General features: G+C 38.6%; 1 protein-coding gene and 1 pseudogene across 6 annotated transcripts in view; one reads left to right on the top strand and one right to left on the bottom strand.

Annotated features, from left to right (window-relative positions):
* TFDP2 (transcription factor Dp-2) overlaps positions 1–27,602 on the top strand; it is a 171,580-nt gene that overhangs the window by 118,765 nt on the left and 25,213 nt on the right. For all 6 annotated transcript variants that reach the window (XM_060011358.1, XM_060011357.1, XM_060011356.1 and 3 more), the window contains 3 exons: positions 2,021–2,142; positions 3,715–3,762; positions 23,888–24,050. In XM_060011358.1, the coding sequence (XP_059867341.1) occupies positions 2,021–2,142; positions 3,715–3,762; positions 23,888–24,050 (333 nt within the window). The remainder of the gene's footprint in view (positions 1–2,020; positions 2,143–3,714; positions 3,763–23,887; positions 24,051–27,602) is intronic.
* Positions 26,792–27,111, bottom strand: LOC132424286 (protein FAM32A-like; annotated as a pseudogene).

Below are 27,602 nucleotides of genomic sequence, written 5' to 3'. Positions count from 1 at the left end.
TGCTGTGATTGGTGAGAACTATGCCCTTTTCTTACAGGATTTTATATAATCCTTTCTAGCATATCAATGAACAAAGAAGCTACTCTTTTCCATCATTTTAAAAGCTGGGTCTTCTGTCTCAGTTCAATAAATATTTATTGATTCTTTCCTATGAGAGTCCCCTAGCACTATGGTAGGCCCCGCAGACACTCTCTACCTTTAAAGATCGTGCATTGAAATGGAAGTGAGGAGGTGGTGTGGAATATGTGCAGGGCTAGGAGGTACAAACACCTTGTCTAGTGTTCATATTTTCTCATGAGGCAGACTTCTGAATGCCCTCTTTAATAATCCTTGGCATATTAGGAGAATCAGAATTCTCCAGACATCTGTCAGTATTTGTTGTGTTTTGTTTTTTTTGAACTATAGAATTAACATATTAAAAGCATTTCCTAAGCATTTGTATGTAGTAACATCTCCCTAGCCCCATTAATACCCCCATTCCCTGGAGCATGCCTTTATTCTATTTATTTATTTATTTACTTATTTATTTATGAAAATACTTAAAGATATTACTAGGGTGCCAAATTATTTTCACCAATGAAAACTATAAGACCTGGAAAGCAATTTGGCAACACAGATCAAGAAACATTTTTTACAAGTCCATATCTTTGGACTTCCCTGGTGGTGCAGTGGTCAAGAATCTGCCTGCCAATGCAGGGGACACAGGTTCCATCCCTGGTCCGGGACGATCCCACATGCCATGGAGCAGCTAAGCCCATGCACCACAACTACTGAGCCTGCGCTCCAGAGCCCGCGCACCACAACTACTGAAGCCCGTGTGCCTAGAGCCCGTGTTCCACAACAAGAGAAGCCTGTGCACAACAAGGAAGAGTAGCCCCCACTCACCGCGACTAGAGAAAGCCCATGCGCAGCAATGAAGACCCAACGCAGCCAAAAATAAATTAATTTTTTAAAAAAGAGCAAATTAAACCCCAAATAAACAAATAATAAAAAGTGAAAATCAATAAAATAGAAAACAAAAAATATATAAAAACAATGAAATAAATATTTATTTTTGGCTGTGTTGGGTCTTCATTGCTATGCACGGGCTTTCTCTACTTGCGGCAAGCTGGGGCTACTCTCCGTTGCAGTGTGCGTGCTTCTCATTGCCGTGGCTTCTCTTGTTGCAGAGCACGGGCTCTAGAGCGCAGGGTCAGTAGCTGTGGCACACGGGCTTAGTTGCTCCGTGGTGTGTGGGATCTTCCTGGACTAGGGCTCGAACCCATGTCCCCTGCATTGGCAGGCAGATTCTTAACCACTGCGCCACCAGGGAAATCCCCAAAATAAAAAAATTTTTTTGAAAAAGTCCATATCCTTAGTTCCATTAATTCTCTTTCTGGAGTCTATCCATAGGAAATAGAAATTAAAGCCAATATCATTTTACAGAAATGTTTATCACAGCATTATTTATAATATTTAATATTTGAATATTCATAAAAATCTAATAATAGGGGATAATTAATCCACATGACAGAGTGTTTGATGGTCTTTAAAATGTCTTCGAAGAATATTTAATGACATGAGGAAATGCTCTTGAAAAAAACAGGTAAAATTATATCTGTATAAGAATCCAAATTGTATTATGTCTTTGTATATGTTGTGGACTGTGAAGAATTAATTTGCTGTTACCCCAGTTCTAGTAAATAGAGTTCAACTGAAATTAGTTTCCATAATTTCAAAGAAAGCTTTTCATTTTTCTGTTTTTAAAATGTTGTCAGTTGCCAACTTAATCCCTCCCAATTGCTGTTCACTTGCTGAAATCCACATTGTGACTTCATATCAGTATTCAGGATACTTGTGCTTTAAGATCTTAGAATATAAATGTATCAGAGGTATTGCTTATATTTAGATGATTGATATTAAGTACATTTTAGACAGTAAGGTTTACTCCTTGTGTATAGGTTAGCATTCAGCATTATTTTCTGCCTGTAGGTTTTCCTTAATAACTAAGAATATTTTTTTCTTTGTCCTGACTTTACAGATTATAAGTACACCACAGAGACTAACCAGTTCAGGAAGTGTTCTGATTGGGAGTCCATATACCCCTGCACCAGCAATGGTTACTCAGACACACATAGCAGAAGCTACTGGCTGGGTCCCTGGGTAAGAGTGGTACTGCAAATTACCATTCTTAAAAACTTTTTTTTTTAAGTTCTGATCTTTTTTTCTCACTATCTTGTCTTCTGTTCTTGTTTTATGTTCTTAAAAACTAATATGTTTCCTTTAAGATCACCTATTTTATTTCACTTTATATCCTAGATATAAATCAGCTCTGGAGCAACCATTTTAAATTTTATTTTATTTTATTAATTAATTAATTAGGCTGCACCACCACAGCATGCAGGATCTTACTTCCCCAACCAGGGATTGAACCTGTGCCCCCTGCAGTGGAAGCGTGGAGACCTAACCACTGGACCACCAGGGAAATCCCTGGAGCAACCATTTTTAAACAGAAAAATAGAACAATAACTTGTAACTGAATCTTCTTTCTTCAACTCTGAAAGAAGACTACTTTTTATGATTGTGACATTTAGCCGCTTTGGAGATATAAAAACTGCATTTTATATTGTTTTAACAAACATTAGAAAGGAGTTTTATATATACATGTGTGTGTACTCAGAATTTCCCCTTAAAACCAGCATGTTTATTTCCTTTAAAACCAGAAAAGGAACTAGGAAAAAGAACCCAAATATATTAAAACTTTCATTGAGTTTTATCTTCGTTCCTTTAAACACTGGGCAATTAAATCAGTATCCCTTCTTTGTTACTCATTTGCCACTTTTAGTATCAAATCTCTATGTTTCTTTACCTGTAAAATACCTTTATTCAACCTTTCTCCACTCCTTATCATTTCACCATCTCATCCTTCCATAAAGAAAAGAAGTAGTAAAATAAATGATTCCGTTTTAGTTTGTCACTTTAGAAGTTATTTCCAAGGTGGCATGCCACACTGGTGGTTCTATCATTGACTTACAGTTGTGAGTTCTAGCAAACAGTAAATCTTGGTTGAGTAAGAATCTCCTTGCTTCAAGGATATTAAAGAAATGAACGAAATAACAATCCTGGCAAAGTGCTGTAAGCCATACACACACAGACAGAGACAGAAGAGTTTCATGTGTATACATAATGTCTTTTCCATTATCGAATAAGATGAAGTGACAGAGTCACCTGTAATTCCTTTGCCTTTATTCAGTCGTTAACAACATTTCTCATGTAGATCTAAGATCTAAAAATCTTGGATTTTTTCATAGCCTTGAGAGAGAATTTAATGAAAGCCAAGCCTGTGCCAGTAGCGTTGGCCGACTTTGGAGGTGACCAGAGTTTGGCTCTTTTCAGCACCAGCTGTGCTGTATGCTGGGGGCAGTCTGATTATCTAATGTTTTTATAGTCATTTCTCCCAGAGCAAATAAAACTTTTCTATGCCTTCTCCTCTATAAACCTGCAGTATTTTCCTCCCTAAAGATTCATTGAGTTCATTTCAAACTGTGGCTATCATGTTGCGATGTCTTTGTCCAGTGATAAAATTTAAGTTTTTATTTCATGTACGTATCTTTTATATTTGTTACTTTTGTGTTTGGATATTTTCAATGTGGAATTAGACAAGTTACAATAAATTATTCATGAAGTAAAGTTCTTTATGCATGTTCTTTTTATGGTATCTTTTTTTCTTTTCAGTGATAGAAAACGGGCTAGAGAATTTATAGACTCTGATTTTTCAGAAAGGTGAGTATAAGTTTAACTATTTTGTTTAGGAGGTGCTACTGCATAGAGAGGGGTTTGGTGCCCAGACTCTAATGAGATGTTTTTCTTCGTATAACTTTAACTTTGTTGAGTTTCTACCGTTATTTCATTCCACATGGAGTATTCTGCTTCATTCGTCATTACATAAATTTATTGTATTTGTGTGGTTTCAAAAGATACTATTCTGTGAGTAGACTGTCTGTTGGCAGTATGCCATTTAGCCCCCTCCCTCCTTTTGGGAGTTGAAGTGTTTTGCCAAAGTGAATACTCCCTATTACCCCCAAATACACAAACATTTTAAAAACAAGTTTCGTTGAACACATTTAAAGGTCATAGTAAATTCTCACTTCGTTTTTTTCCTTCCAGCCTTATTGAGATATAATTGACACACAGCACTGTGTAAGTTTAAGGTATACAGCATGATTTACATACATCATGAAGCGACTATCACAGTAAGTTTAGTGAACATCTGCCATCTCATATAGGTATAAAATTAAAGAAATAAAAAATAAAAATGTTTTTCCTGTGATGAGAACTCTTAGGATTTACTCTTAATAACTTTCATATATAACATACATCAGCGTTACTCTATCATGTTCTACATTACATCTTACCTTTTTCTTAAATAAGACATCCAGTGTAATATAACCTTTCCTTAGACTATTAGGACAGTGGTTCTCAGTTCTTGGTGTGCATCAGAATCACCTGTGGTCTGTTGAATAAACTGTAATTGCCTACTAAGTCAGAAACTCCAGGATTGAAAACTGTCACTTTAGGGTCGTTATTTGAACTTAAGTTCAGTGTTCCACAAAAGCCACTCTACTGAATATCGTATTAGTGTCACACTATGTTAAAACAAGACACGTAATCTCAGAGGCTGTTGAGTTCTGTAAGATAGTTACTATTTTAGATAAAACCTTGTCATCAGTGCTTTTTAAAATTTACTTTTGATTCTGAGATTTTGGAATTGCTTTTGTCAATTGTGTTTTCATCTCTTTTCTCCTGTTAGGTCGTCTGCTTTCAATACAATAGTTTTCTGTTTCTCCAGTTCCTAGTTGCTTTCTCTGATTTGCTGTGCACTGAGAAACTACTTGGCCAGATGTGTTAGAATTCAGTCTAAAATAAAAGTGAATAGGTTCTGAGTGAGGACCTTGGGGCTGTATAAAAGAATGTGTGTTTTCTTGCATTGACACTAGCTCTGCTTTAGTTCCTTGGTGGCCTTTGTAGTTTACTTCTCACATCTTAACTGTTTTGAACAGATAAGATCATGTCTGAGGAACTGCTATATCATATAGACATACATGGCGAGATGGTCTTTTCTCTCTAATGGAAATTATGGCTCATACTGGTTTTTCTTCATGTATATCCTTGGAAAGGGCAGCAGCACACATTTTTTTTTTTTTTTTTTTTTTGAGGTACGCGGGCCTCTCACTGTTGTGGCTTCTCCCATTGCGGAGCACAGGCTCCGGACGCGCAGGCTCAGCGGCCATGGCTCACGGGTCCAGCCGCTCTGCGGCATGTGGGATCTTCCCGGACCGGGGCACGAACCCGTGTCCCCTGCATTGGCAGGCGGACTCTCAACCACTGTGCCACCCGGGAAGCCCAGCACAAGTTTTTTTAACCATATATTTAGCACTATTTAAGGCCTTAAAATGGAACTATTCATTAGTTATGATTGGTGGCACCTATGTATTGCAAATAATATAAAAAACAAGGTTCTTTTTATTCTTTATAAGAGAGAAAACTCTAAAGAGCACATATAAAAGTACCAGATTAAATTCTTTGGTATAGCCACTGATTCGACTTTCCCCTTCTACATTTGGTTCAGTGGCCTTTTTTCCTAGTGCTTTTTATTATTCTCTTTCTATTCTTTAATATAATTTTTCTATAATGAATCCCGTTCCCTCTCCCTAATCAAGCCACAAAAATTACTACGTGTGGTTTTCTTTTGTTGTTGTTGACCTTACAAATGTTATTTTCCTCCAAATTTATGTGTTTTTCTGTAATGCTGCGAAAAGTCTTCGGTTCCCTTTCCCCAAGTGCTGAGCTTCAAAAAGCCAGCTCTCAACCCAAAGTAATCTTCTTCATCTCTTTAATGTCTTATATGTTGATTTAGTATCATATGTAATTATTTGTATTACTGTTCCTCAGGGATATGGAGTGAGAGAGAGTGAAAGAGAGAGAGAGAGAGAAAACACACACACACATAGTCCCACATAGATAAATACCACCTTTTTATCCTCATCTTACACTTGACAGTACAACCTTAAGTATGTTTTACACAGCTATTCCTTCGTCAGGTTCATTTGCGAGAGCAAGTCAGTTTCTGAAGAAATTTTTTGTTGGTTAAAGATCCATTGAAGTATTCTCATTGGTTTTTTTCCCTGTGTTCTGATCCACTGGACTTGTTTGCAAAGAGCTTGTGGAAGGAGCTGCGAAAGCCCCCTTTCTGGTCTTGCCGGAGGTTTTGATCCTGAAAGATGTTTGCTCGCTTTCTTTTTCTCCCTTTGGACAGAATATGGTGGTGTCTTCTAAATGCATCTCTTCCAAATAGGGAAGGGGGACCTATTTGGGATCTCTTGGGTGGAAAGAAGGTCCTGGATGTGTGATGGGCAATGGCAATAGCTGGCATATGTTTTACTGTATTCCTGTCTTAAATGACTAAGATTTAGCACAGTGGTGTTTCACTGTTCCTTTGTGCTCATGTAATCTTAAGACCTTTTTTTAAAAATTCTGTTGGAATACAGTTAAAACCCTTTTATTTAGAATAAACTAATAATTTATAATAATATAATTTAAACTATAATAAGCTAATAAAAATCAATATAATATCTGTACTGCTTCAGTGATGTTTATGAAGTTGTTTGTTCAACAATTGTTTTTAAATTACTTTATTTATTTATTTAGTTTTGGCTGTGTTGGGTCTTTGTTGCCACGTGCAGGCTTTCTCTAGTTGTGGCTAGCGGGGGCTACTCTTCGTTGCAGTGTGCAGGCTTCTCATTGCGGTGGCTTCTCTTGTTGCGGAGCACGGGCTCTAGGCACGCAGGCTTCAGTAGTTGTGGCACACAGGCTCAGTAGTAGTGGCTCACAGGCTCTAGAGCACAGGCTGAGTAGTTGTGGCGCACAGGCTTACTTGCTCCGCGGCATGTGGAATTTTCCCGGACCAGGGCTCGAACCTGTGTCCCCGGCATTGGCAGGCAGATTCTTAACCACTGCGCCAACAAATATTTTGATGTGATAAATGTTGGTATGTTCTAGGCATTGGCAAGAATAATAAACAAGATAGATAAGTCTCTGCCCGTTAAAGAGCTTATATTTGGGATGGGGGAGCAATAAACAAAATAAGATAATTTTAGATTGTGATAGGTGGTATGTAGAAAACTAAGAAGGACGATTTGTAGAGTATTGGAAGGATGGTGGCTACCTTAGAAAGGCCTTTCTAAGGGGGTGACATTTGAATGCAAGGAAGACAGGCATGTAAATACCCTCAGGGAGCCAGGGGTTCTAGGCAGAAGGAATGGCAAATGCAGAGATTCTAAGTGAGGAACGAGGTTGTTGTATTTGGGGAAGCACAGTGGCTTGGAGAGAGTGAGAAAGTCAAAGAGTGATGTGGGATGGGGATGGAGAGGTAGGCAAGAGTCAGAACATGAAAAGCCTTGTAGGTCATGGTAGAGAATCTGGTTTTTATTCTAAACAGGGTTTTAAGTAGGGAAGTGACATGATCTAATTTACACTGACTGCTGAGGGGGAAATGGACTCTGAGAAGACAAGAACAGAAGCAGGAAAATCAGTTAGAAGGCTGTTGCAGGGCGCACTGGCCTGTCAGTGGAGATGGAAGAAAAAAATGGATAAATTTTGGAAATAGAATCAACAGGATTTATTGATAGATTAGATGAAGGGAAGAGAGAAATAAAAGATGGCTTCTGTTTTTTTGCAGTGAGAGCTGGGTGAATGTTGATGCTATTTAGACTTACTGTACTTAGGAGTAGGTTTGGGGAGGAATTGAGTTTTGTTTTGGACATATGAAGTTTGATAAGTTTATTAGTTATCTAAGTGATCATATCATTAGTGTATAAGTAGTATCATCAGCTTGTAATTCGTCACAGGCCTGGATGACATAACCCAGGGTGGGGAGAGAGTGAAGATCTGTAAGTGATCAACAATTATTTCCCATTCAACAACCCCCCCAACACACACACAATGAATACATATGTACAGGAAAGTGGGGTTTGGGGTTTTTTCCCTAAATTATTTTACTAAATTACTAAATTATTTTGCTGATTTAAACATTCTAGTTAACTTATTTGAATGGGAAATGAGGTTTTTATTGTATATTTTATATAATTTCTTATGTAAATGGAATATATTTATTATAACTTATACCTGGAGTATACTGTTATACTACAAATTTGAGTTTTATATTACTTTTGTAAATAAATATAAATTATTATGGGAAAATATAAAAAGACAGATTGTGGATTCTAGTTAAGTGCCTGGAAAAATAAATACTTTTTATTCCTTGGGAGTAACTCTTTTAAATACTTCATATGAATATGAAATTATGAATACTTCAAATGAAATAAAATACAGCATGCTTTTCAAACTGTGCTGTATTAATAGTTTTATTTTCTTAAATATCAAAAAAATTTTCAATTTGGTTTTATTTGGCAAGGGATGCTTCCTACTGGTTCTTTTTTTTTTTTGATTTAGGGACTAATAGAGATGATAGTGTGTACATCCTGTGGCCAAATTTTGGTGTTATTTGGAAAGAGGGTCTTGGTGTTTCAGAGAGCTCAGGTTTTAGGAAAATGTGTAAACTCTACTTATTTAAGGTTTAGAGGGCTTCCCTGGTGGCGCAGGGGTTCAGAGTCCGCCTGCCGATGCAGGGGACACGGGTTCGTGCCCCGGTCCGGGAGGATCCCACATGCCGCGGAGCGGCTGGGCCCGTGAGCCATGGCCGCTGAGCCTGCGCGTCCGGAGCCTGTGCTCAGCAACGGGAGAGGCCACAACAGTGAGAGGCCCGCGTACCGCAAAAAAAAAAAAAAAAAAAAAGATTTAGATAGGGAGCTTCCAGTTTGAGATGATGGGCTGAACACCTATTTTTAATCCCCAGCCCCTAAGATTGTAATAAAATTTTTTGTGTAAAAAAATAATAAAAAATAAATCTCTTAAATTGCCGTAAAACATGATAGAGGTGTAGATTTTCCAAGGACTTGAAGGTGAAAGCTGGTGTGATTATAATGATGACAAGTGAAAGTAGAGAAATCCACATCCCAAAATATGCATGGGAGAAGTCGGATTTGGAAGCTGCTCTCGCCTGCACTGACATGGAGAGGCCCCAGGGTCAGAGTTGACAGGTATTAAAAAACAAGAAGGAATTGGCAGGGGAGGTGCTGAGGGCAATGAAATGAAAACTATCCAAGGAACACCTGGGCCAGTGGAACCTTCTCAACCCTCCAGATCCACTGTCCCTACCATACTGTCTCCACACACATAAAAATTACGTGTTGTGGCATATATTAGTACTTCATTCCTTTTTATTGCCCAATTATATAACATTGTATGGATATACCACATTTTGTCTATATTTGTTCATTGATGATGGACATTTGAGTTGTTTTTACTTCTTGGCTATTATAACTACTGCTAGGAACATTTGTGAACAAGTTTTTACGTGGATATAAGTTCTCATTTCTCTTGGATTATATACTTAGGAGTGGAGGTGCTAACAGACAGTTTCTAGAGTGGCTGTACCATTTTACATTCCCACCAGCAATAGGTTGCAGTTTCTCCACATCCTTGCCAATACTTATTCTCCATCTTTTTTTTATTATAGCCATACTTGTAGATGTGAAATCATATCTTTTTTTTTTTTTTTTGCGGTACGCGAGCCTCTCACTGTTGTGGCCTCTCCCGTTGTGGAGCACAGGCTCCGGACGCGCAGTCTCAGCGGCCATGGCTCACGGGCCCAGCCTCTCCGCGGCATGTGGGATCTTCCCAGACCGGGCACGAACCCGGGACCCCTGCATCAGCAGGCGGACTCTCAACTACTGTGCCACCAGGGAAGCCCCTCATTTTGGTTTTGATTTGCATTTCCCTAATGGTTAGTGATGTTGAGCACCTTTTCATATCTTGTTTTCTTTTTATTGAAGTATAGCTGATTTATAATGTTGTGCTGATCTCTGCTGTACAGCAGAGTGACTCAGTTATACACGTATAGACATTCTCTTTTTTACATTCTTTTCCATTATGGTTTATCACAGAATATTGAATATAGTTCCCTGTGCTATACAGTAGGACCTTGTTGTTTATCCATCCTGTATATAATAGTTTACATCTGCTAATCCCAAACTCCCACTCCGTCCCTCTCCCACCCCCTCCCCCTTGGCAACTCTGTTCTCTATATCTGTGAGTCTGTTTCTGTTTTGTACATAGATTCATTTGTGCCATATTTCAGATTCCACATACAAGTGATACCATGTGGTATCTGTTTTTCTCTTTCTGATTTGCTTCACTTAGTATGATAATCTCTAGTTAGATCCATGTTGCTCTAAGTGGCATTATTTCATTCTTTTTTGTGGCTGAGTAGTATTCCATTGTATATATGTACCACATCTTTATCCATTCATCTGTTGCTGGACATTTAGGTTGTTTCCATGTTTTGGCTATTGTGAATAGTGCTGCTGTGAACATAGGGGTGCATGTATCTTTTTGAATTACAGTTTTGTCTGGGTATATGCCCAGGAGTGGGATTGCTGGATCATATGGTAATTCTATTTTTAGTTTTCTGAGGAACCTCCATACTGTTCTCCATAGTGGCTGCGCCAGCTTACATTCCCACCAACAGTGCATGAGGGTTTTCTTTTCTCCACACCCTCTCTGGCATTTGCTATTTGTAGACTTTTTAATGATGGCCCTACTTTTTTAAAGATTTATTTATTTATTTATTATTTAATTTATTTATTTTTGGCTGTGTTGGGTCTTAGTTGTGGCACATGGGATCTTCACTGAGGCATGCGGGATCATTCCTTGTGGTGCGCGGGCTCTTCGTTTTGGCGCGCAGACTTCTCTCTAGTTGTAGTTTTCTCTTCTCTAGTTGTGGCATGCAGGTTCCAGGGTGCGTGGGCTCTGTAGTTGTGGCACACGGGCTTAGTTGCTCCGTGGCATGTGCGATCTTAGTTCCCTGACCAGGGATCGGACCTGCTTGCCCTGCATTATAAGGCAGATTCTTTACTACTGGACCACCAGGGAAGTCCCAGTGATGGCCATTCTGACTGGTGTGAGGTGGGTACCTTATTATTGTTTTGATTTGCATTTCTCTAATAATTAGTGATGTTGAACATCTTTTCTTGGGGCTACTGGCCATCTGTATGTCTTCTTTGGAGAAATGTCTATTAAGATCTTATGCCCATTTTTTGATTGGGTTGTTTGTTTTTTTGTTGTTGAGTTGTATGAGCTGTTTGTATTATTTTGGAAGTTAATCCCTTGTCTGTTGCATCATTTGCAAATATTTTCTCCCAGTCTGTAGGTTGTCTTTTTGTTTTTGTGTGTGTGTGTGTGGTTTCCTTTGCTGTGCAAAACCTTCTAAGTTTGATCAGATCCCATTTGTTTATTTTGTTTATATTTCTATTGCCTTGGGAGACTGACCTAAGGAAACATTGGTATGATTTATGTCAGAGCATGTTTTGCCTATGCTCTCTTCTAGGAGTTTTATGGTGTCATGTCTTATGTTTAAGTCTTTAAACCATTTTGAATTTCTTTTGTGCATGATGTGAAGGTGTGTTCTAACTTTATTGATTTACATGCAGCTGTCCCAAGTCTTTTTTTTTATTTTACTAGTATAAATATCTTATAAATAATTTCTGGCAGTTTCTAACCAATGAAATATATTGCATAATAAACCACCTCACATCTTCCAGGAAGAAAAAAACACTAAATTTCAATAGTAATGACATCACCCACTGAATTAGGACACAATTGAAATTTGCTTTAAATATTTCTTTGGGGAAGGGGATACACACTTCTACTCAATTAAGAGAAACATTTTTACAGTTCGGAGGTCTTTTGTGTTTTTTTTTTTTTTTTTTTTTTTTTATCATGCCATGAATTCATAGGGACTGGGTTCTGGCAGCTCAGACTCCTTTCCATTGGTTCTCACAAAGTGTGCATCTCTAGGTGGAGCAGGCTGGTGCTTCAATTGAACCCAAGTCCCTTTCTCTTTGGCTTTTTTCTTTTTCTGATCATTTTCCTTCACACATTTCAGGAAGCCATCTTAGCTCTTAGAGTGCCTAATTTGCTTCATAATCTCTTTGCAGGAGTCTTGCCTTTAACTTGTTTGTTTACAACAGTGCCAACAGCAGCTGGGTGACATTGTAGACTCTTCTGGTAGCATTTGTGGGGTGTTCCCTTTTGAACAGTGCCCATTCCCTTGATGTCTACAATATCATCTTTCTTGTAGATTGGCATATTTGTAGCCAAAGGAACAACTCCATGTTTTCTAAAAGGCCTAGAGAACATATAGCGGGTACTCCTCCATCCCTTTTGTGTTGATCATTTTGGTGAATTACTAGAAGATGGCATTCTTGCTGAAAGGAAGTCTAAATATGTTCCTTGAAAAACTCTATTCCGATCTTTTGGGTGGTTGTTGTTGTTTTTTCTATTGAGTTGTAAGAATTCTTTATGGATTATAGATACAAGACCCTTATCTGATACATGATTTGCAAAAATATTCTCCTATTCTATGGATTGTTTTTTCACCTACTTGAAGCACAGAAGTTTTAAATTTTGATTATGTTTATCTGTTGGGTTTTTTTTTCTTCTTGTGTTACTTATGCTTTTGGTGTCCTATCTTATTTAAAAAAAAAATTGTCAAATCCAAGATCACAAAGACTTAACGCTTATATTTTCTTCTAAGAGTTTTATGGCTTTGCTCTTACATTTAGATCTTTGATCCATCTTGAGTTAATTTTTGTCGCATGTGACATTATAAGGTTAATTTGTCTAATGTAACCCAAAAGCGTATAGAAGATACGTGAAAATGTAGACATTTATTTTTATAACATTTTTCAACCATTTAAATTTATAAAATAAGCCTGTTTTAAATTTATCATTTTAAATTATTAGCTAAATTAGAAAAGTTTAACTTTAAGTTTTTTTAAGTTTAACAAAGCTAAATTAACTTTGGGTTTTTTTGGCCGCACTGCGCAGCACATGCAACTTCCCCCACCAGGGATTGAACCTGCGTCCCCTGCAGTGGAAGCACGGAATCTTAACCACTAGACCGATAGGGAAGTCCTGAGTTATTTTGGTTTTAACCCTCATTTTGTGGTGGGGAAACAAGCATTCCTGAACTATTTTTGTCAAGAAAAGGCACATCTTTTCTGAATGTGGTGACAGTAGTAGTAAGCCAGATGTGACAATGGAAATAGTTTAAAGAATGAAGAACAATAAAGTTTGTTTTGCTCAGAAGCATGTTCCCTTGTATACTGAGTTTGGCTTTTTTCGAAATAATGATGAAATGCTAAAACCACAACATCTTATTTTATAGATATTCAGGCTCGTGAAGCCATCAACACTTAAGCACAAAAGACAACAAAACATAAATAAGTTCAAAAGCAAAAAAACCACTGAGAAAATAAATAAGAAATTATTGTGCATCTGTTGCCACTAGCCATCTGCAGAACTTTTTCACCATCCCATACTGCCACTCCTTACTGATTAAGCAATAACTCCCCACTTTCTCCTCTTCCAGTCTGCGGTAACCATAGTTTTACTTTCTGTCTCTATAAATTTGACTATTTTAGGTGCCTCATATAAGAGGAATCATACAATGTTTACCCTTTTGTGTCTGGCTTATTTCACTTATCATGTCTTCAAGGTTCATTCATGTTGTATCAGAATTTCATTTTTTTAAAAGCTGAGGAATCTGTTATGTGCATTTACCACATTCTGTTTATTCATTCATCTATTGATAGATATTTGGGTTGTTTTCACCTTTTGGCTATTGTGAATATTGCTGGTATGAATGTGGGTATACAAACATCTGTTGGAGACCCTACTTTAAATTTCTTTGGGTATATACCCTAACGTGGAATTGCTGGATCATATGGTAATTATATGCTCAGTTTTTTGTGGAACTACCATAGTATTTTCTACAATGGCTGCACCGTTTTACATTCCCACCAGCAGTGCATGAAGGCTCCAATTTTTCCACATCCTCCCAACACTTAACTGTTTTTTGTTGTTGTTTTTAATAATAGCCATCCTAATGTGTGTGAGTGGTGTCTCATTGTGGTTTTGATTTGCATTTCCCTAGTGATTAGCGATGTTGATCGTCTTTTTATGTACTTACTGGCCATTTGTATATCTTCTTGGAAGAAACATCTTTTCAAGTCCTTTGTCCATTTTTGAGTTGAGTTGTTTTTGTTGTTGTTGAGTTCTTTATATAGCCTTTTACCTTTTAATGTTCTTTTACTAGAGGTGTTGTTCACTTAACTTTTAAAGAAGTGGTTTATAGAATTGGTCGCAGAACCAAATCTCCTGTCTGTGTACTGCAGGTATTAGCTATTCTAAATTCTGTTGAATTTTAATGTAGACATTGATTGGGTTTTGGCATGCTGCTCCACCAGCCTTCCAAAGATCAGGCTTAATTTCTTTTTTTAAAAAAGTTAATTAACTAATTTATTTATTTTTGGCTGCGTTGGGTCTTCGTTGCTGCATGTGGGCTTTCTCTGGTTGCGGCGAGTGGGGTCTACTCTTCGTTGCGGTGCGCAGGCTTCTCATTGCGGTAGCTTCTCTCGTTGCGGAGCACAGGCTCTAGGTGCGCGGGCTTCAGTAGTTGTGGCACGTGGGCTCAGTAGTTGTGGCTCGCGGGCTCTAGAGCGCAGGCTCAGTAGTTGTGGCGCACGGGCTTAGTTGCTCTACGGCATGTGGGATCTTCCTGGACCAGTTTTATATGTGATGTATGATTTAATCCTCACAGCAAGATGGGTATTTATGTCTGTATTTTTCAGATCAACGAAAACTGTGGGATCAGAGTTAAATGAAGTAAACTGCTGAAAATATATAGTTAATAAATAGTTTACCAGTGTTGATACTTAGCCACAGCTTTCTTCAAGTCTATCAATTCGTACACTGAACTAACCGTATAAAACTCATACTGTAGTCTTATATCTGTGTTTCGAGAATATGTTCATAAGCATTTAATAGTTGTTAAAAATCTAGTTATTCCTATCTAGTTTCTTCCTTTAAATATTATCCAGGTATGACTGTAGAGGGCAAATTAGTCAAGTGATCCCCCCAAAACTACTGTATGATTGTCTTATTACTCTCTTTTTAAAAAAGACCTAGAATTATATGAAAAACAACAACCCTGCTTCATCCCTGGCTTTTAAAAAGTATGTAAACACTGAGTTAAGGATTTTATTTACTTTAAGCCATTGTCCAATTCTTAACATAAATGTAAAATCCCACACACAACGTATTTCTTTCAAAATAACTCCTGTCTCTAGCAATTCTTAAGTATTTTGTTACCTAACTTGCACTAATTATGTAAATTTAGGTGTGACTAGCCATTTATGTCTGAATACACTAAACTCTAAGGACAGATCAGCGTAGAGTGGGTTGTGTGGGGAAATGTATGTAGCAGACAGGAATTGATGAATTCTTTTGAGAAATGAAATTACTTAGTCCAATGACTGGTACACACTTAAATTCAGGGAGTGTATGCTCTTTACTACCATTAGCACCAGGTTATTAGGGTTATGTAGAAAGGTCACCAGGATGGCCATGTGGAGGAGGGATTGAAAGCCCTCGCCTCTACGCAGCACAAAGGAAAAGAGTTATATGGCTCCAGTTATATTCTTTTTTTTTCCTTTTTAAAAAAAAAAACTTATTGAAATATAGTTGATTTACAGTATTAGTTTCAGGTGTACAGCAGAGTGATTCAATTATATATTGTTTGTGTCTGTATATATATATATATTTTTTTTTTCAGATTCTTTTCCCTTATAGGTTATTATAAGATATTGAGTATGGTTCCCTGTGCTATACAGTAGGTTCTTGTTGGTTATCTATTTTATATATAGTAGTGTGTATATTCTAACCCCAAACTCCTAGTTTATCCTCCTTCCCTCACGCTTTCCCCTTCAGGAACCATAAGTTTGTTTTCTATGTCTGTGAGTATATTTCTGTTTTGTAAAAATAAGTTAATTTGTATCATTTTTAAAAATATTCTGCATATAAGCAATATCATATGATATTTGTCTTTCTCTTTCTGACTTCACTTAGTATGATAATCTCTTGGTCCATCCATGTTGTTGTAAGTGGCATTATTTCGTTCTTTTTTATGTCTAGTTATATTCTGAGAGAGATTATGAGGGCCTGAACTTACGGCAGTGGGAACAGAGAGAAGAGGTTGAATTTAAGAACTCTTTAGGACAAGACTTAGATTAGATTTGACAGAATTAGACTGATGAGATAGAAAGGGAGATTAGGATGAATCTGTTGTTTCTGGCTCGGGTGATTGGGTGGATGGTGCCGTCACTCACCTAGATGAGAACTGGAGTAGGTTCAGGAGTTATGGATTGGACATGTTGAGTTCTCCTTTGTATTAATACGGTATTGTGATGTATAAGGACCCCTTCCTGAGAAGGCTGGGCTGAGTGGAGGAAACTGAGCCTAAGGACTAAATCTATGTAAATAACCGAGGATATGCTAGAACCATTATTTTTCTCTTCTTTTTTAAAAAACTCTTTATTTTGGAGAAATTTAAATATAGAAGTACATGATTCATATTATGAGCCTCCTATGTACCCGTCTCTGAACTTAAGCAATAATGGTGTATCTTGTTTTGTATATACCCCTTCTACATTATTTTATTTATTTTTTATTTTTGGCTGTGTCAGGTCTTAGTTGCGGCACACAGGAACTTTTGTTGCCGTGTGCGGGCTCTTCGTAGCAGTGCGTGGGTTTCTCTCTAGTTGTGGTGCATGGGCTCCAGAGCACACGGGCTCAGTGGTTGCGGTGCACAGCTCTCTAGTTGTGGTGTGCAGCCTCCAGAGCACATGGGCTCTGTAGTTGTGGCACGCAGGCTCTCTAGTTGTGGTGTATGGGCTTAGTTGCCCCACAGCATGTGGGATCTTAGTTCCCTGACCAGGGATCGAGCCCACGTCGCCTGCATTGGAAGATGGATTCTTAACCACTGGACCACCAGGGAAGTCCCTATCCCTTCTATATTATTTTAAAGCAAATCCAGGACATCCTATCATCTTCATCGTATCTCAGTATTTATTTCTAAAAAGACTCATTTTTAAACATATCATTATTATACCTAAGAAAATTAGCAGTAATTCCTTAATATCAAATATCTAGTAAGCATTCAGATTTCGAGTTGTTTCAAATGTCATGTTTTGTTTGTTTGCTTTTCTTAAAATTTTGTCAAATAAAATACAGATACAGAAAATCACCAAAAAGCAAATGTATAACTAATGAGTTACTCTAAGGCAAACACTCTTGTAACCATCACCAGATGAGGAAGTAGAACCCCAGAAGCCCCTCCATATGCCCCCATCCCCTCTCTCCCCTATAAATAACCATTACCCTGATTTTTATAGTTATCACTTTCTTGCATGTTTAATTAGTTTTATCACCTAAATGTGCATCCTTTGGAACATTTTAGTCTTGCTCACTAAAAACAAAAGTTGATTGTGTTTTATATATAGAATTTTCCTCTGTCCCATTATTTTCCTATACTTTAGTTGTGGAAGGAACTAGGCCATTTGACCTATCAAATTTCCCACAGTCTAGATTTCGCTGGTTGCACACTCACGTGCATCTCAGTATGTTTCTCTGTTCCCTGTATTTCTGTAGTTTGGCAGTAAGATTCAGAGGCTTTATTAGACTGACGTTTGATCCTTTGGCTGGAATATAGATAGTAGTGTGTTCTTCCGTTAAAAGGCACATAACATTTGATTATCTCTCTTTTTATGATGTGAACACCACTGATGCTTAATGCTTGTATCTGTTCATTCATGGTGTGTGGCTGTTAGTGTTATTCTGTCACTTCTACTTCATTTACTACAGGCACTACTTTTATATAAAGACTCTTTTCCTCTTCTACAGTTTGTTTACCTGAAGGGACAGTTTATATAGGAAAGCAGAATAAAGCGTGATCCCTTCCCTTTACTGACCAGTTTTCAAGATGATGAGTTTGTTTCTGTCTTCCTCCAAAGGTGAACAAGTCTTCCCTTTAAAAAATATCATTATAGGGACTTCCCTGGTGGTCCAGTGGTTAAGACTCTGTGCTCCCAATGCAGGGGGCACAGGTTCGATCCCTGACTGGGGAACTAAGATCCCGCATGCCACACAATGTGGCCTAAAAATATCATTATAAGGCTTCCCTGGTGGCGCAGTGGTTGAGAGTCTGCCTGCCGATGCAGGGGACGCGGGTTGGTGCCCCGGTCCGGGAAGATCCCACATGCCGCGGAGCGGCTGGGCCCGTGAGCCATGGCCGCTGAGCCTGCGCGTCCGGAGCCTGTGCTCCGCAACGGGAGAGGCCACAACAGTGAGAGGCCCGTGTACCGCAAAAAAAAAAAAAAAATCATTATAAACTCATGAATGTAAACGTATTTGATGGGTTTCATACAATGCAATTGTCACTATTAAAACTTAAATTGTCCCGTCTTAGGTCTGTGGGAGCCTCTTCTATAATACTTGACTCATAAGTCCTTTTGATATGACCCTAGATGACTTTGATAGCTTGTTTGTTATCTGGTGTGGCAAGATGTTCCAAGTTCATCTTGTCCATTTCCTGCCCTGTACATGGAATCAGCCATTTCTCTAAGAAGCTCTGGTTTCCTTTAGGGTGAATTATATGTCAAGCTCCAGTTAGGGGCTAAGGATGCTCTCTGCTACCAGGTTGGTCATATTTTCTAGTCCTTTTAAATGGAGAGAGCTAAGATACACACCCACAAAGATACAGTACTTCATGAGTTCATATTGATATTTCCAATTCAAATCTTATTAAACCTCTTCTCCATTACATCCCAATCCTCTTTTTTCCATTCCAAGAATCTTGATCTTTAAGGATGTTGGGGATGAGATGTTAGAATTAATGTATATGGTAATTACTCGTTGACTTTATCCCATAGTACATGCTCAATAGTCCCAAATAATAATACTAATATAATCATTAACATGATTATTGAAAACATTAAAAAAATTTTTTACATATGCTCTCTCCATTCTCTTCCCATTCTTCTAATGGTCATACATAATAGTCCCACAGTATTTGAGCATTTGCCTATTTAAATACTATACTCTCTGCCTCTTAGCCCTCATTTTGTCTCACGTCTACAGGTAACTATACATAAACACTCACAAGGCCTTTATGTCAATGTTTCTTTAGTCATTCTGATTGTCTAAGTCAGTTATGCTGGATACAAAAATCCTTGTCTCATACTTTCTTTCAAATTCTTAAATATATTAATATTCTTCTAATGTAACAATTTGCTGTTGAAAAATAGGATACTCTCTTTTTCTAGATACCTAAAAAGTTCTTTGAAATACAGCAGTTTTACTAGAATGTTTTGGTGTTTGTCATTCTAGGCTGATAGTCTCTTTTTCCTTTTATTTCATGAACACTTTCTTGACTTACTTAGCATTTAGTATTTATTCTGTTCCCTTGCCTTGATTTTCTTCTTCAGATCCTCTTATTGTCTATATATTCTTCGCCTCCCTCCAATATTTCTAATTTTCTCTTGAATATCACTCGTGGGAATCATACGGGCTAGATTGTTGCAACCTCTTCAGTCTTTGTTGGCAGGCTCTTGCACTCAGCTGGTACTGAGAGGTCAAAACTCCTTCTCATTTCAACTGCTGCTCTCAAATTGGCCTGTTGTGCTTTCTAGCAAATTCTTGTTGCCTATTTTGGGCTTATTCTGTTCTGAGTTCCATTAAATGCAGCCTCATTGAATCTCTCTTTTTCTGCCCACGCAGACACTACCGTGTAGGCCTTTTGGCTATTGGTAGTTTGTATTCTGGCATTTGTTGAAGGTACTTTGTCATCTAGTTTTGTTGTAAATGTTGTCGAGGGGTTTAGGTTTTGCTGCCTAGTCATTCCATCTGTTTTTATGTGGGGATTTGGAGAGTTTGAGAACTACGCTGCTATTGCTGTGTTCCCAGACTCCCCCATAACTGGGGTGTGTGTGTGTGTGTGTGTTTACAGTCTGTATGAATCAGAATTTAAATAAATTGATGTCTTTTATAATCTGTAGATTCCCCCTCTGTATGTCTCTCACTCTTTCGCTCCTCTTTTCCCTTACAAATTATTAGTTGAAGAAACTCCATTATATGTCCTGAAGAGGAATCCTAAAGATTTTGCGTATCGCATCTCTCTTGTATAGTTTAACGTGTTCTTCTGTCCTCGGTATTTCCTTCAAACTGGTAGGTGGAGCTGGAGTCTTGAACAGATTCAGCTTCCATCATAGGTTGTACATTCAAAAAACAAACAAAACACTGGATGGGCCAACTCAAGGAAAGCAAACAATACAGAAACAGAAGCACTCCATTTGCAAAGTTGACATTGAAGAATAGGCAGTTCCATAGAAACAGAAAATAGAATAGTGGTTGCCAGGTACAGGGGGCAGGGAGGCTGAGGAGTGACTGCTCATGGGTACAGAGTTTCCTTTTAGGATGAAGAAATTAGGTTGTGGTGATGGTTGCACAACTTCTGAAAACCACTGAATTGTATACTTTAAAAAGACGAAGTTCATGGTACGTAAATGGTATTTCAATAAAGCTGTCATCTTGTAAAAGGAAGTTAGATTTGAAAAGGAAGAGGGTTACCTAATTCTCTGAGACTGGTAGGAAGGAGAGTTGGCATGGGTACACGTGCTGATAAGTTTGTAAGTGACCTCTCCCACTAGCTGTAGACTAATATATTCAACTATCTATTGAATACACCCATTTGGATGTTCTATAGGCATGTCAAACTCAACATCATTGCTGCCCGATAGAATGTAATACAAGACACATGTAAGTTTTAATTTTCCAGCAGCCAATTTAAAAAGTAGATGGAGGGCTTCCCTGGTGGCGCAGTGGTTGAGAGTCCGCTTGCCGATGCAGGGGACACGGGTTCGTGCCCCGGTCCGGGAAGATCCCACATGCCACGGAGCGGCTGGGCCCGTGAGCCATGGCTGCTGAGCCTGCGCGTCCGGAGCCTGTGCTCCGCAACGGGAGAGGCCACAACGGTGAGAGGCCCGCGTACCACAAAAAAAAAAAAAAAAGTAGATGGAAGTATGTGAAATTGATTATATATCTTTTATTTAATCTAGTATATCTAAAATAATATATTTCAGCATGTAGTTATAAAAATTATACATGAGCTCTTTTACCTTCATTTCTCATGAAGGTCTTTGAAATGCAGTGTGTATTTCACACTGACAGCATACGCAATTCAGACTTGGCACATTCCAGGTGTTCAACAGACACATGTGGGTTACACCTAGAGTACTGGACAGTGCAAATGAGAAGGTTTAAAATGGAATTCATGAATTCATTCCTGTCTCCTTGACCTCAGTAAATGACCCCTCCTTTTAAGGATCATTGTCCTATTTCTTCTTCCCTACAATCCACATCGATCAATCATTTAGTTCCATTGATTTTTTTTTTTTTTTTTTTTTGGCTGCGTTGGGTCTTCGTTTCTGTGCGCGGGCTTTCTCTAGTTGCGGTGAGCGGGGCACTACTCTTTGTTGCGGTGCACGGGCTTCTCATTGCGGTGGCTTCTCTTGTTGTGGAGCACGGGCTCTAGGCACGTGGGCTTTAGTAGTTGTGCCTCCCGGGCTCAGTAGTTGCAGAGTGTGGGCTCTAGGGCATGCGGGCTTCAGTAGTTTGGCGTGCAGGCTCAGTAGTTGTGGCTCATGGGCTTAGTTGCTCCGCAGTATGTGGGATCTTGCTGGACCAGGGATCGAACCTGTGTCTCCTGCATTGGCAGGCAGATTGTTAACCACTGCGCCACCAGGGAAGTCCTCCACTGGTTTTTATCTTTAACATTTTTGCAAATCCATCTCTTCTTATCCGGTCCTACCAGTTTCCTGAAATTCAGCACTGCTTGCCTGGGCTATTACAGTAGCCTCTCAACAGGTCTTCCTGTTTCTGTTTCTGCCCTTCGTAAGTTACTCTGCTGCCAGAATCTCTGCCTCACTGATAATTTCACCAGGCCACTCCCCCACTCAATACCATTTAGTGGCATCCCAGTATTTCAATAGTAGTCTGTGACCACAGTGAGTACTACACAGATGATTGGGAGTGTGGGAAAAAGAAAGTAGACATCTGTCCTTATTCTTTTGAAAAGTACATTTAGCATATATTTCTTAATGGACATAACACAGTAGAACATGTAAATAACTTATAAACGAATATAATTATACTGATGGAATATGATAAAGTCTAGGTTCCTTTGCATAGCAAACTCCCCATTTCCCCTTTCCCTCCAGCCTCTGGCAGGCACCATTCTACTCTCCGCTTCTGTGAGTTTGACTATTTCAGATCCCTCATGTGAGTGGAATCATGCAATGTTTGTCCTTCTGTGACTGGCTCATTTCACTTAGCATGATGTCCTCCAGGTTCATCCATGTTGTCACATATGGCAGGGTTTTATTCTTTTTCAAGACTGAATAATATTCCAGTGTGTATGTGTGTATATATATATACATACACACCCCCCCCCATATTTTCTTTATCCATTCATCCATCTATGAGTTTTCCATATCTTGACTATTGTGAATAAAGCTGCAATGAACATGACCGATATATCTCTTTGAGATCCTGATTTCAATTCTTTTGGGTATATACCCAGAAATGGGATTGCTGGATTATATGGTAGTTCCATTTTTAATTTTTTGAGGAACCTCCATATTTTTTTTCCATAGCAGCTGTACCATTTTTACATTCCCACCAACAATGTGCAAGGGTTCTATTGTAATTTCTCTACACTCTCACCAACACTTGTTATCTTTTTTTTTTAAATAATAGTCGTCCTGACAGGTGTGAGATCATATGTCATTGTGGTTTTGATTTGTGTTTCTCTTACGATTAGTGATGTTGAACACCTTTTCATATAGCTGTTGGCCATTTGTATGTTTTCTTTGGAGAAATGTCTATTCATGTCCTTTGCCTATTTTTTAATTGTGTTATTTGTTTTGCTATTGAGTCGTAGATGTTTCTTAGATATTTTAGATATTAACCACTTACCACATAAAGGGTTTGCAAATATTTTCTCCCATTCCATGGATTTCCTTTTCATTTTGTTGATTCTTTTCACTGATTCTTACTCCAGGAAGACTTCCTCCAGTTAGACTAGATATCCCTCTTCCCAGTTCCCATAGAACATTGTGAATAACTCTGACTTGGCACTTACGTTATTATATTAGAATTATCTGTCATTATATGTCGGTTTTGTCTCTCTTCCGGCCTCAAGACTCATTGAGGGAAAGGATTTTGCCTCGGTTATCATTTTTGTACTTCTAGTCCCTAATACAGTTCCTATTATATAATTGGTACTCAGATATTAGTAGAACTAAACTGTGCCCCTGAAATTTTAATGATTAAGTTATCAAAGGTTAGACCTAGGCATTAACCTAACTTAAGATAACCGAAGATGTAGATTCGTTATTAATACCAATGACCTCTGATTGAAAATTGAGTAGATAACTGAACCTGAGAACAGTGGTATTTTTAATTTTAGGTGGAAAAAAAAAAAGCTGCACCATATATAGAATAAAAAATGATAAGTATTGAGAATATAAACTGCAAGTGCAGAGTTTTTGTCTGTTGTTTTCACGGATCTTCTCCCAATGTGTAAAACAGTCCCTGGCACATAATAATAAGTAACTGGTCAGTAAATATTTATTGAATAAATGAATGGGCATAGAAAAGCACTCTAGCTTTATACTTTATTAGGCTTTTAAGGCAAAAATTAAGTTTAAAACATTTCCTTATCTCTAATTCAATGAAAAATCGATCAAATTCCTGTCTTCTCACATTATTTTACGTTTTGTAAAGGAAATCTCTAAAGTATAATGGAGTATAATTTTTTTTTCTCTTTTAGCAAACGAAGCAAAAAAGGAGATAAAAATGGAAAAGGCTTGAGACATTTTTCAATGAAAGTGTGTGAGAAAGTTCAGCGGAAAGGCACAACATCATATAATGAAGTAGCTGATGAGCTGGTGTCCGAGTTCACCAATTCCAATAACCATCTGGCAGCCGATTCGGTAGGTAGATCATGCACTTGACATTGACTGTGATGAGTGATGCAGCGGTGTCCCTCTCTGGGTTGTCTGTGTCAATTCGGGGATTCGGACAAGCTAGGGAATCCCCAACTCCTCCTTTACTTGAGGGTTTCATAATTGTCTTGGGGAATTTTGTTGTTTTGATTTTTTGTTGTTTTGTCTTAGAAGGAATTCTTTTACTATTTATTTAAACATAAAGATGGACAAGTATTTTTTAAATGTCTTTGGGGGTTATTGAAGAAACATACTTTGTAAAAATATGCTTTTTATATTTGAATGACTTCAAATACATTGCTGAGCCTTTTAGTGTTTCTTCCATGTCTAAGTCAATAAGAAAATTGTATCTCGTTTTTAATTGAAAAAATACTACATGAACATGTTTATAAAAATTCACTTGTACCGAAGAGTATGTAATAAAAAATATCTCTCCTCTACCACAGACCCTAATCTGCCTCCCCAAAGGCACTCTTCACTATTACCAGATTCCTGAGTATCATTCCAGACATTCTATATGCATATATATATAATAAAATTTATTTCTTTTATTATTGTAAACCCAAATGTGATTATGCTTTTGTATGCTTCATTTTATTTTAGTCATTTATTTTTAAAATTTATTTATTTATTTTTGGTTGCGTTGGGTCTTCGTTGCTGTGCGTGGGCTTTCTCTAGTTGTGAGCGGGAGCTACTCTTCGTTGCAGTGCGCGGGCTTCTCATTGTGGTGGCTTCTCTTGTTGTGGAGCATGGGCTCTAGGCGTGTGGGCTTCAGTAGTTGTAGCACACGGGCTAAGTAGTTGTGGCGCACAGGCTTAGTTGCTCCACGGCATGTGGGATCTTCCCAGCCCAGGGCTCGAACCTGTGTCCCCTGCATTGACAGGCGGATTCTTAAGCACTGTGCCGCCAGGAAAGCCTGCATGCTTCAGTTTTAATTTTATTTTCTTAGCAATATTTATCTTAGAGCCTCTTTTTTTAGCACGTATAAATCATTCTCACTTTTTAAAAATGGAGATAAAATTACATGCAGGGAGGGAAATACACATGTCTTAAGTGTGCAATTAAATTATTTTTTCCTTATCTGTTGGGGGAATAATTTACATACAATAAGATGTATTCATTTCAAGTGTAAAATTCAGTGAGTTTTGACACTTGTATGCACCTGTGTCATCACCACCATAATCAAGGCACAAAACATTTACATCACTCCCAAAAGGTTCTTCCTGCCTTTGTCATCCATCCCTCCCTCTCCCTCTATCTCCAGGCAACTGCTGATATGCTTTTTATCATTATAAATCAGTTTGCATTTTATTTAAATGTAGTCATACTATAGGTATTCCACAACAGTATTAAGTAATAGTAGTAACTGTAGTCATATTGAGTCTTTAATTCTTGACAGTAGAAATATTTGTAGTTTTGCAACCTTAATTATGATAAAGGTTTTATTTTGAGATGATAGTAACCATAACTTAATTTTTTAATGAATGTTTATTTCTTTTTTCTTAATTAAAACAATTAGGAATGGATGCTGAGTTTAATCAAACTCTGGATAGTTTCCTGGAATTTTAGGATTTTTACACTGGTATTAATGAATGAGATTGGTGAGGGTTGTTTTTACTTTTGTTTTTACCATCTTTGCTGTTTTTTTAATAACTTTTTTCCCTTTATTCTGCAGTTCACATGAGTCCCAGACTGGTTTCTCTTCTGGCTTTGTTATTCTTTCAGTGTCTTTGTCAATACAGACATTTCTCCCAGTAGCATATGCAGTTTGATCCCTATCTAGTGAGTACACGTATAGGCCTTCAAAGTTCCTGGTTCTCCAGCATCAGAACCTGGGTCCTCCTTTTTGACTGCACCCATGTCTGTCTGTGCTGGGACTCTGCCGCCTTGGTCCCATCACCCTTGAGGTATCCTTAGGCCAGGAACGCCAAACACATTAACGTGCCAAGTCTGAATAAATACGGGAACTACTTCGATCTTAGCGTTGAGAGTAGGGAAGCAGACTGTGTCTGAGTTCTGTTACAAAGAATGCTGTACGCGATTAGCAGCGTCTGCCTTGGCAACACTCACTAGACATGTCGGGAATGGAGTATTGGGAGGAGAGGCTACGAGCTGGCCCAGATTCAGAAAGGGACAAGGGGTATATTCCATCGTCACCTTAGGTAGTTGTTCTGCCGCCCAGGCTGCGTTGTCTCACGGGCCAGGTGGCTGGGGAGGGTGACTGAAGGCTCCCCAGGCTCTTGGTGGAAGAGCAGAAGCCCCAAGCTAGAGGGAGCTTGGCAGGGCAGCCCATGCAGGGCCCGAAGGGGGTGTACATGCTGCAGGCTGCCCTGGCATCAGCTCCTTGTCCTCTGGAGTCAGCCTCACGCAGGCAAAGGCAGCTGGATGGCTGTCAAAGAGGCAGATGCAGCTCAGGGGTGAAAACACTCTTCCATGGCACTTACCCAGAAACAACCTTAATCTCTGGATAAACTTGCAAAAATTCCCATTCCAAACTAAAATGGTTTACCTCCTGTGTGCTACCAAGAAATCAAAATAGAATAAAAGGACAGTCTTACTTTAATCAAGTCCGGAATGAGGGCACACTGCTTTGAAAAGCACTGTCTCAGCAGAAGACACAAGGGTGTGTGTAAAAGAATGTTTCTGGAAAATACCAAAGGCACCAAACATACCCCCAGCTTTGCCTTCTGCTTCCCTTCCGTGCCACCCCATACCCTGGGGCAGGGAAGCTACTTTTCCCAGCTGACGCTGGGCATGTCACAGTGCTCCGTGAGCGTGTCCAGGTCTGTGTTGAGTCCTCTGCTCTCGGTTTGTGGGTTTGGGATGCTTTCTTCAGGGTCCTCTCCATTTGCTGCATCTCCTCCAAGGCCACCTGGGCCGAGGTCCACATTTCCAGGCCACACCTCTTCTCCTTGTTCTTTGTGCTCATTCCCATCGCTTCCAGGCGTTTTGCCTTGTCTTTGTCCTTTTTCTTCTGCTTGGTCATGCTGAGCTCTGCCACACCTTTCAGCTTCAAGGGCCCCTTTTGGACCTGCTCGCAGGCCTCCATGGCGCCCGTCTGCAGTTCGGTACCATCTTCGCAATTTTGATTAGTAGTGTTATGCTGGCTTTATAAAATGAATTTAGAGGTTTTCTCTTTCTCTTTACTTTATCACAGATTTAATGGCATTGGATGTCTAGTTCTGTTCCCTGAAATTTTATAGAAATCACCTGAGATGCCATCTAGGCCTGGTGACTTGGTGGGGGGTAGAGTTTAGATAGCTTTTTCCATTTCTTTTTTGGTGATTAGTCTGTTTACAATTGCTTTCTCCATTAAGAGTCAGTTTGGTATTTTATGTTTTCTTAGAATATCCTCCATTTCATCCATGCTCTCAAAATTATTTGCAATTATATTTCCAAAATTAAAAAAACCCAAACATCTCTTAGATTTGTTTGTATCGACCTCCTGTTTTGCAGTTGATTTCTGTTTTTATCTGTATTTAATAGTCTGTTCTCTTTCCTGAAGTTACTTTTGTTATTTCTCTACCCTGCAGACTATGA

Source organism: Delphinus delphis, chromosome 4, assembly GCF_949987515.2.
Source record: "Delphinus delphis chromosome 4, mDelDel1.2, whole genome shotgun sequence".
Taxonomy (NCBI): Eukaryota; Metazoa; Chordata; class Mammalia; order Artiodactyla; family Delphinidae; genus Delphinus; species Delphinus delphis.
This window is presented reverse-complemented; position numbering and strand designations above follow the sequence as displayed.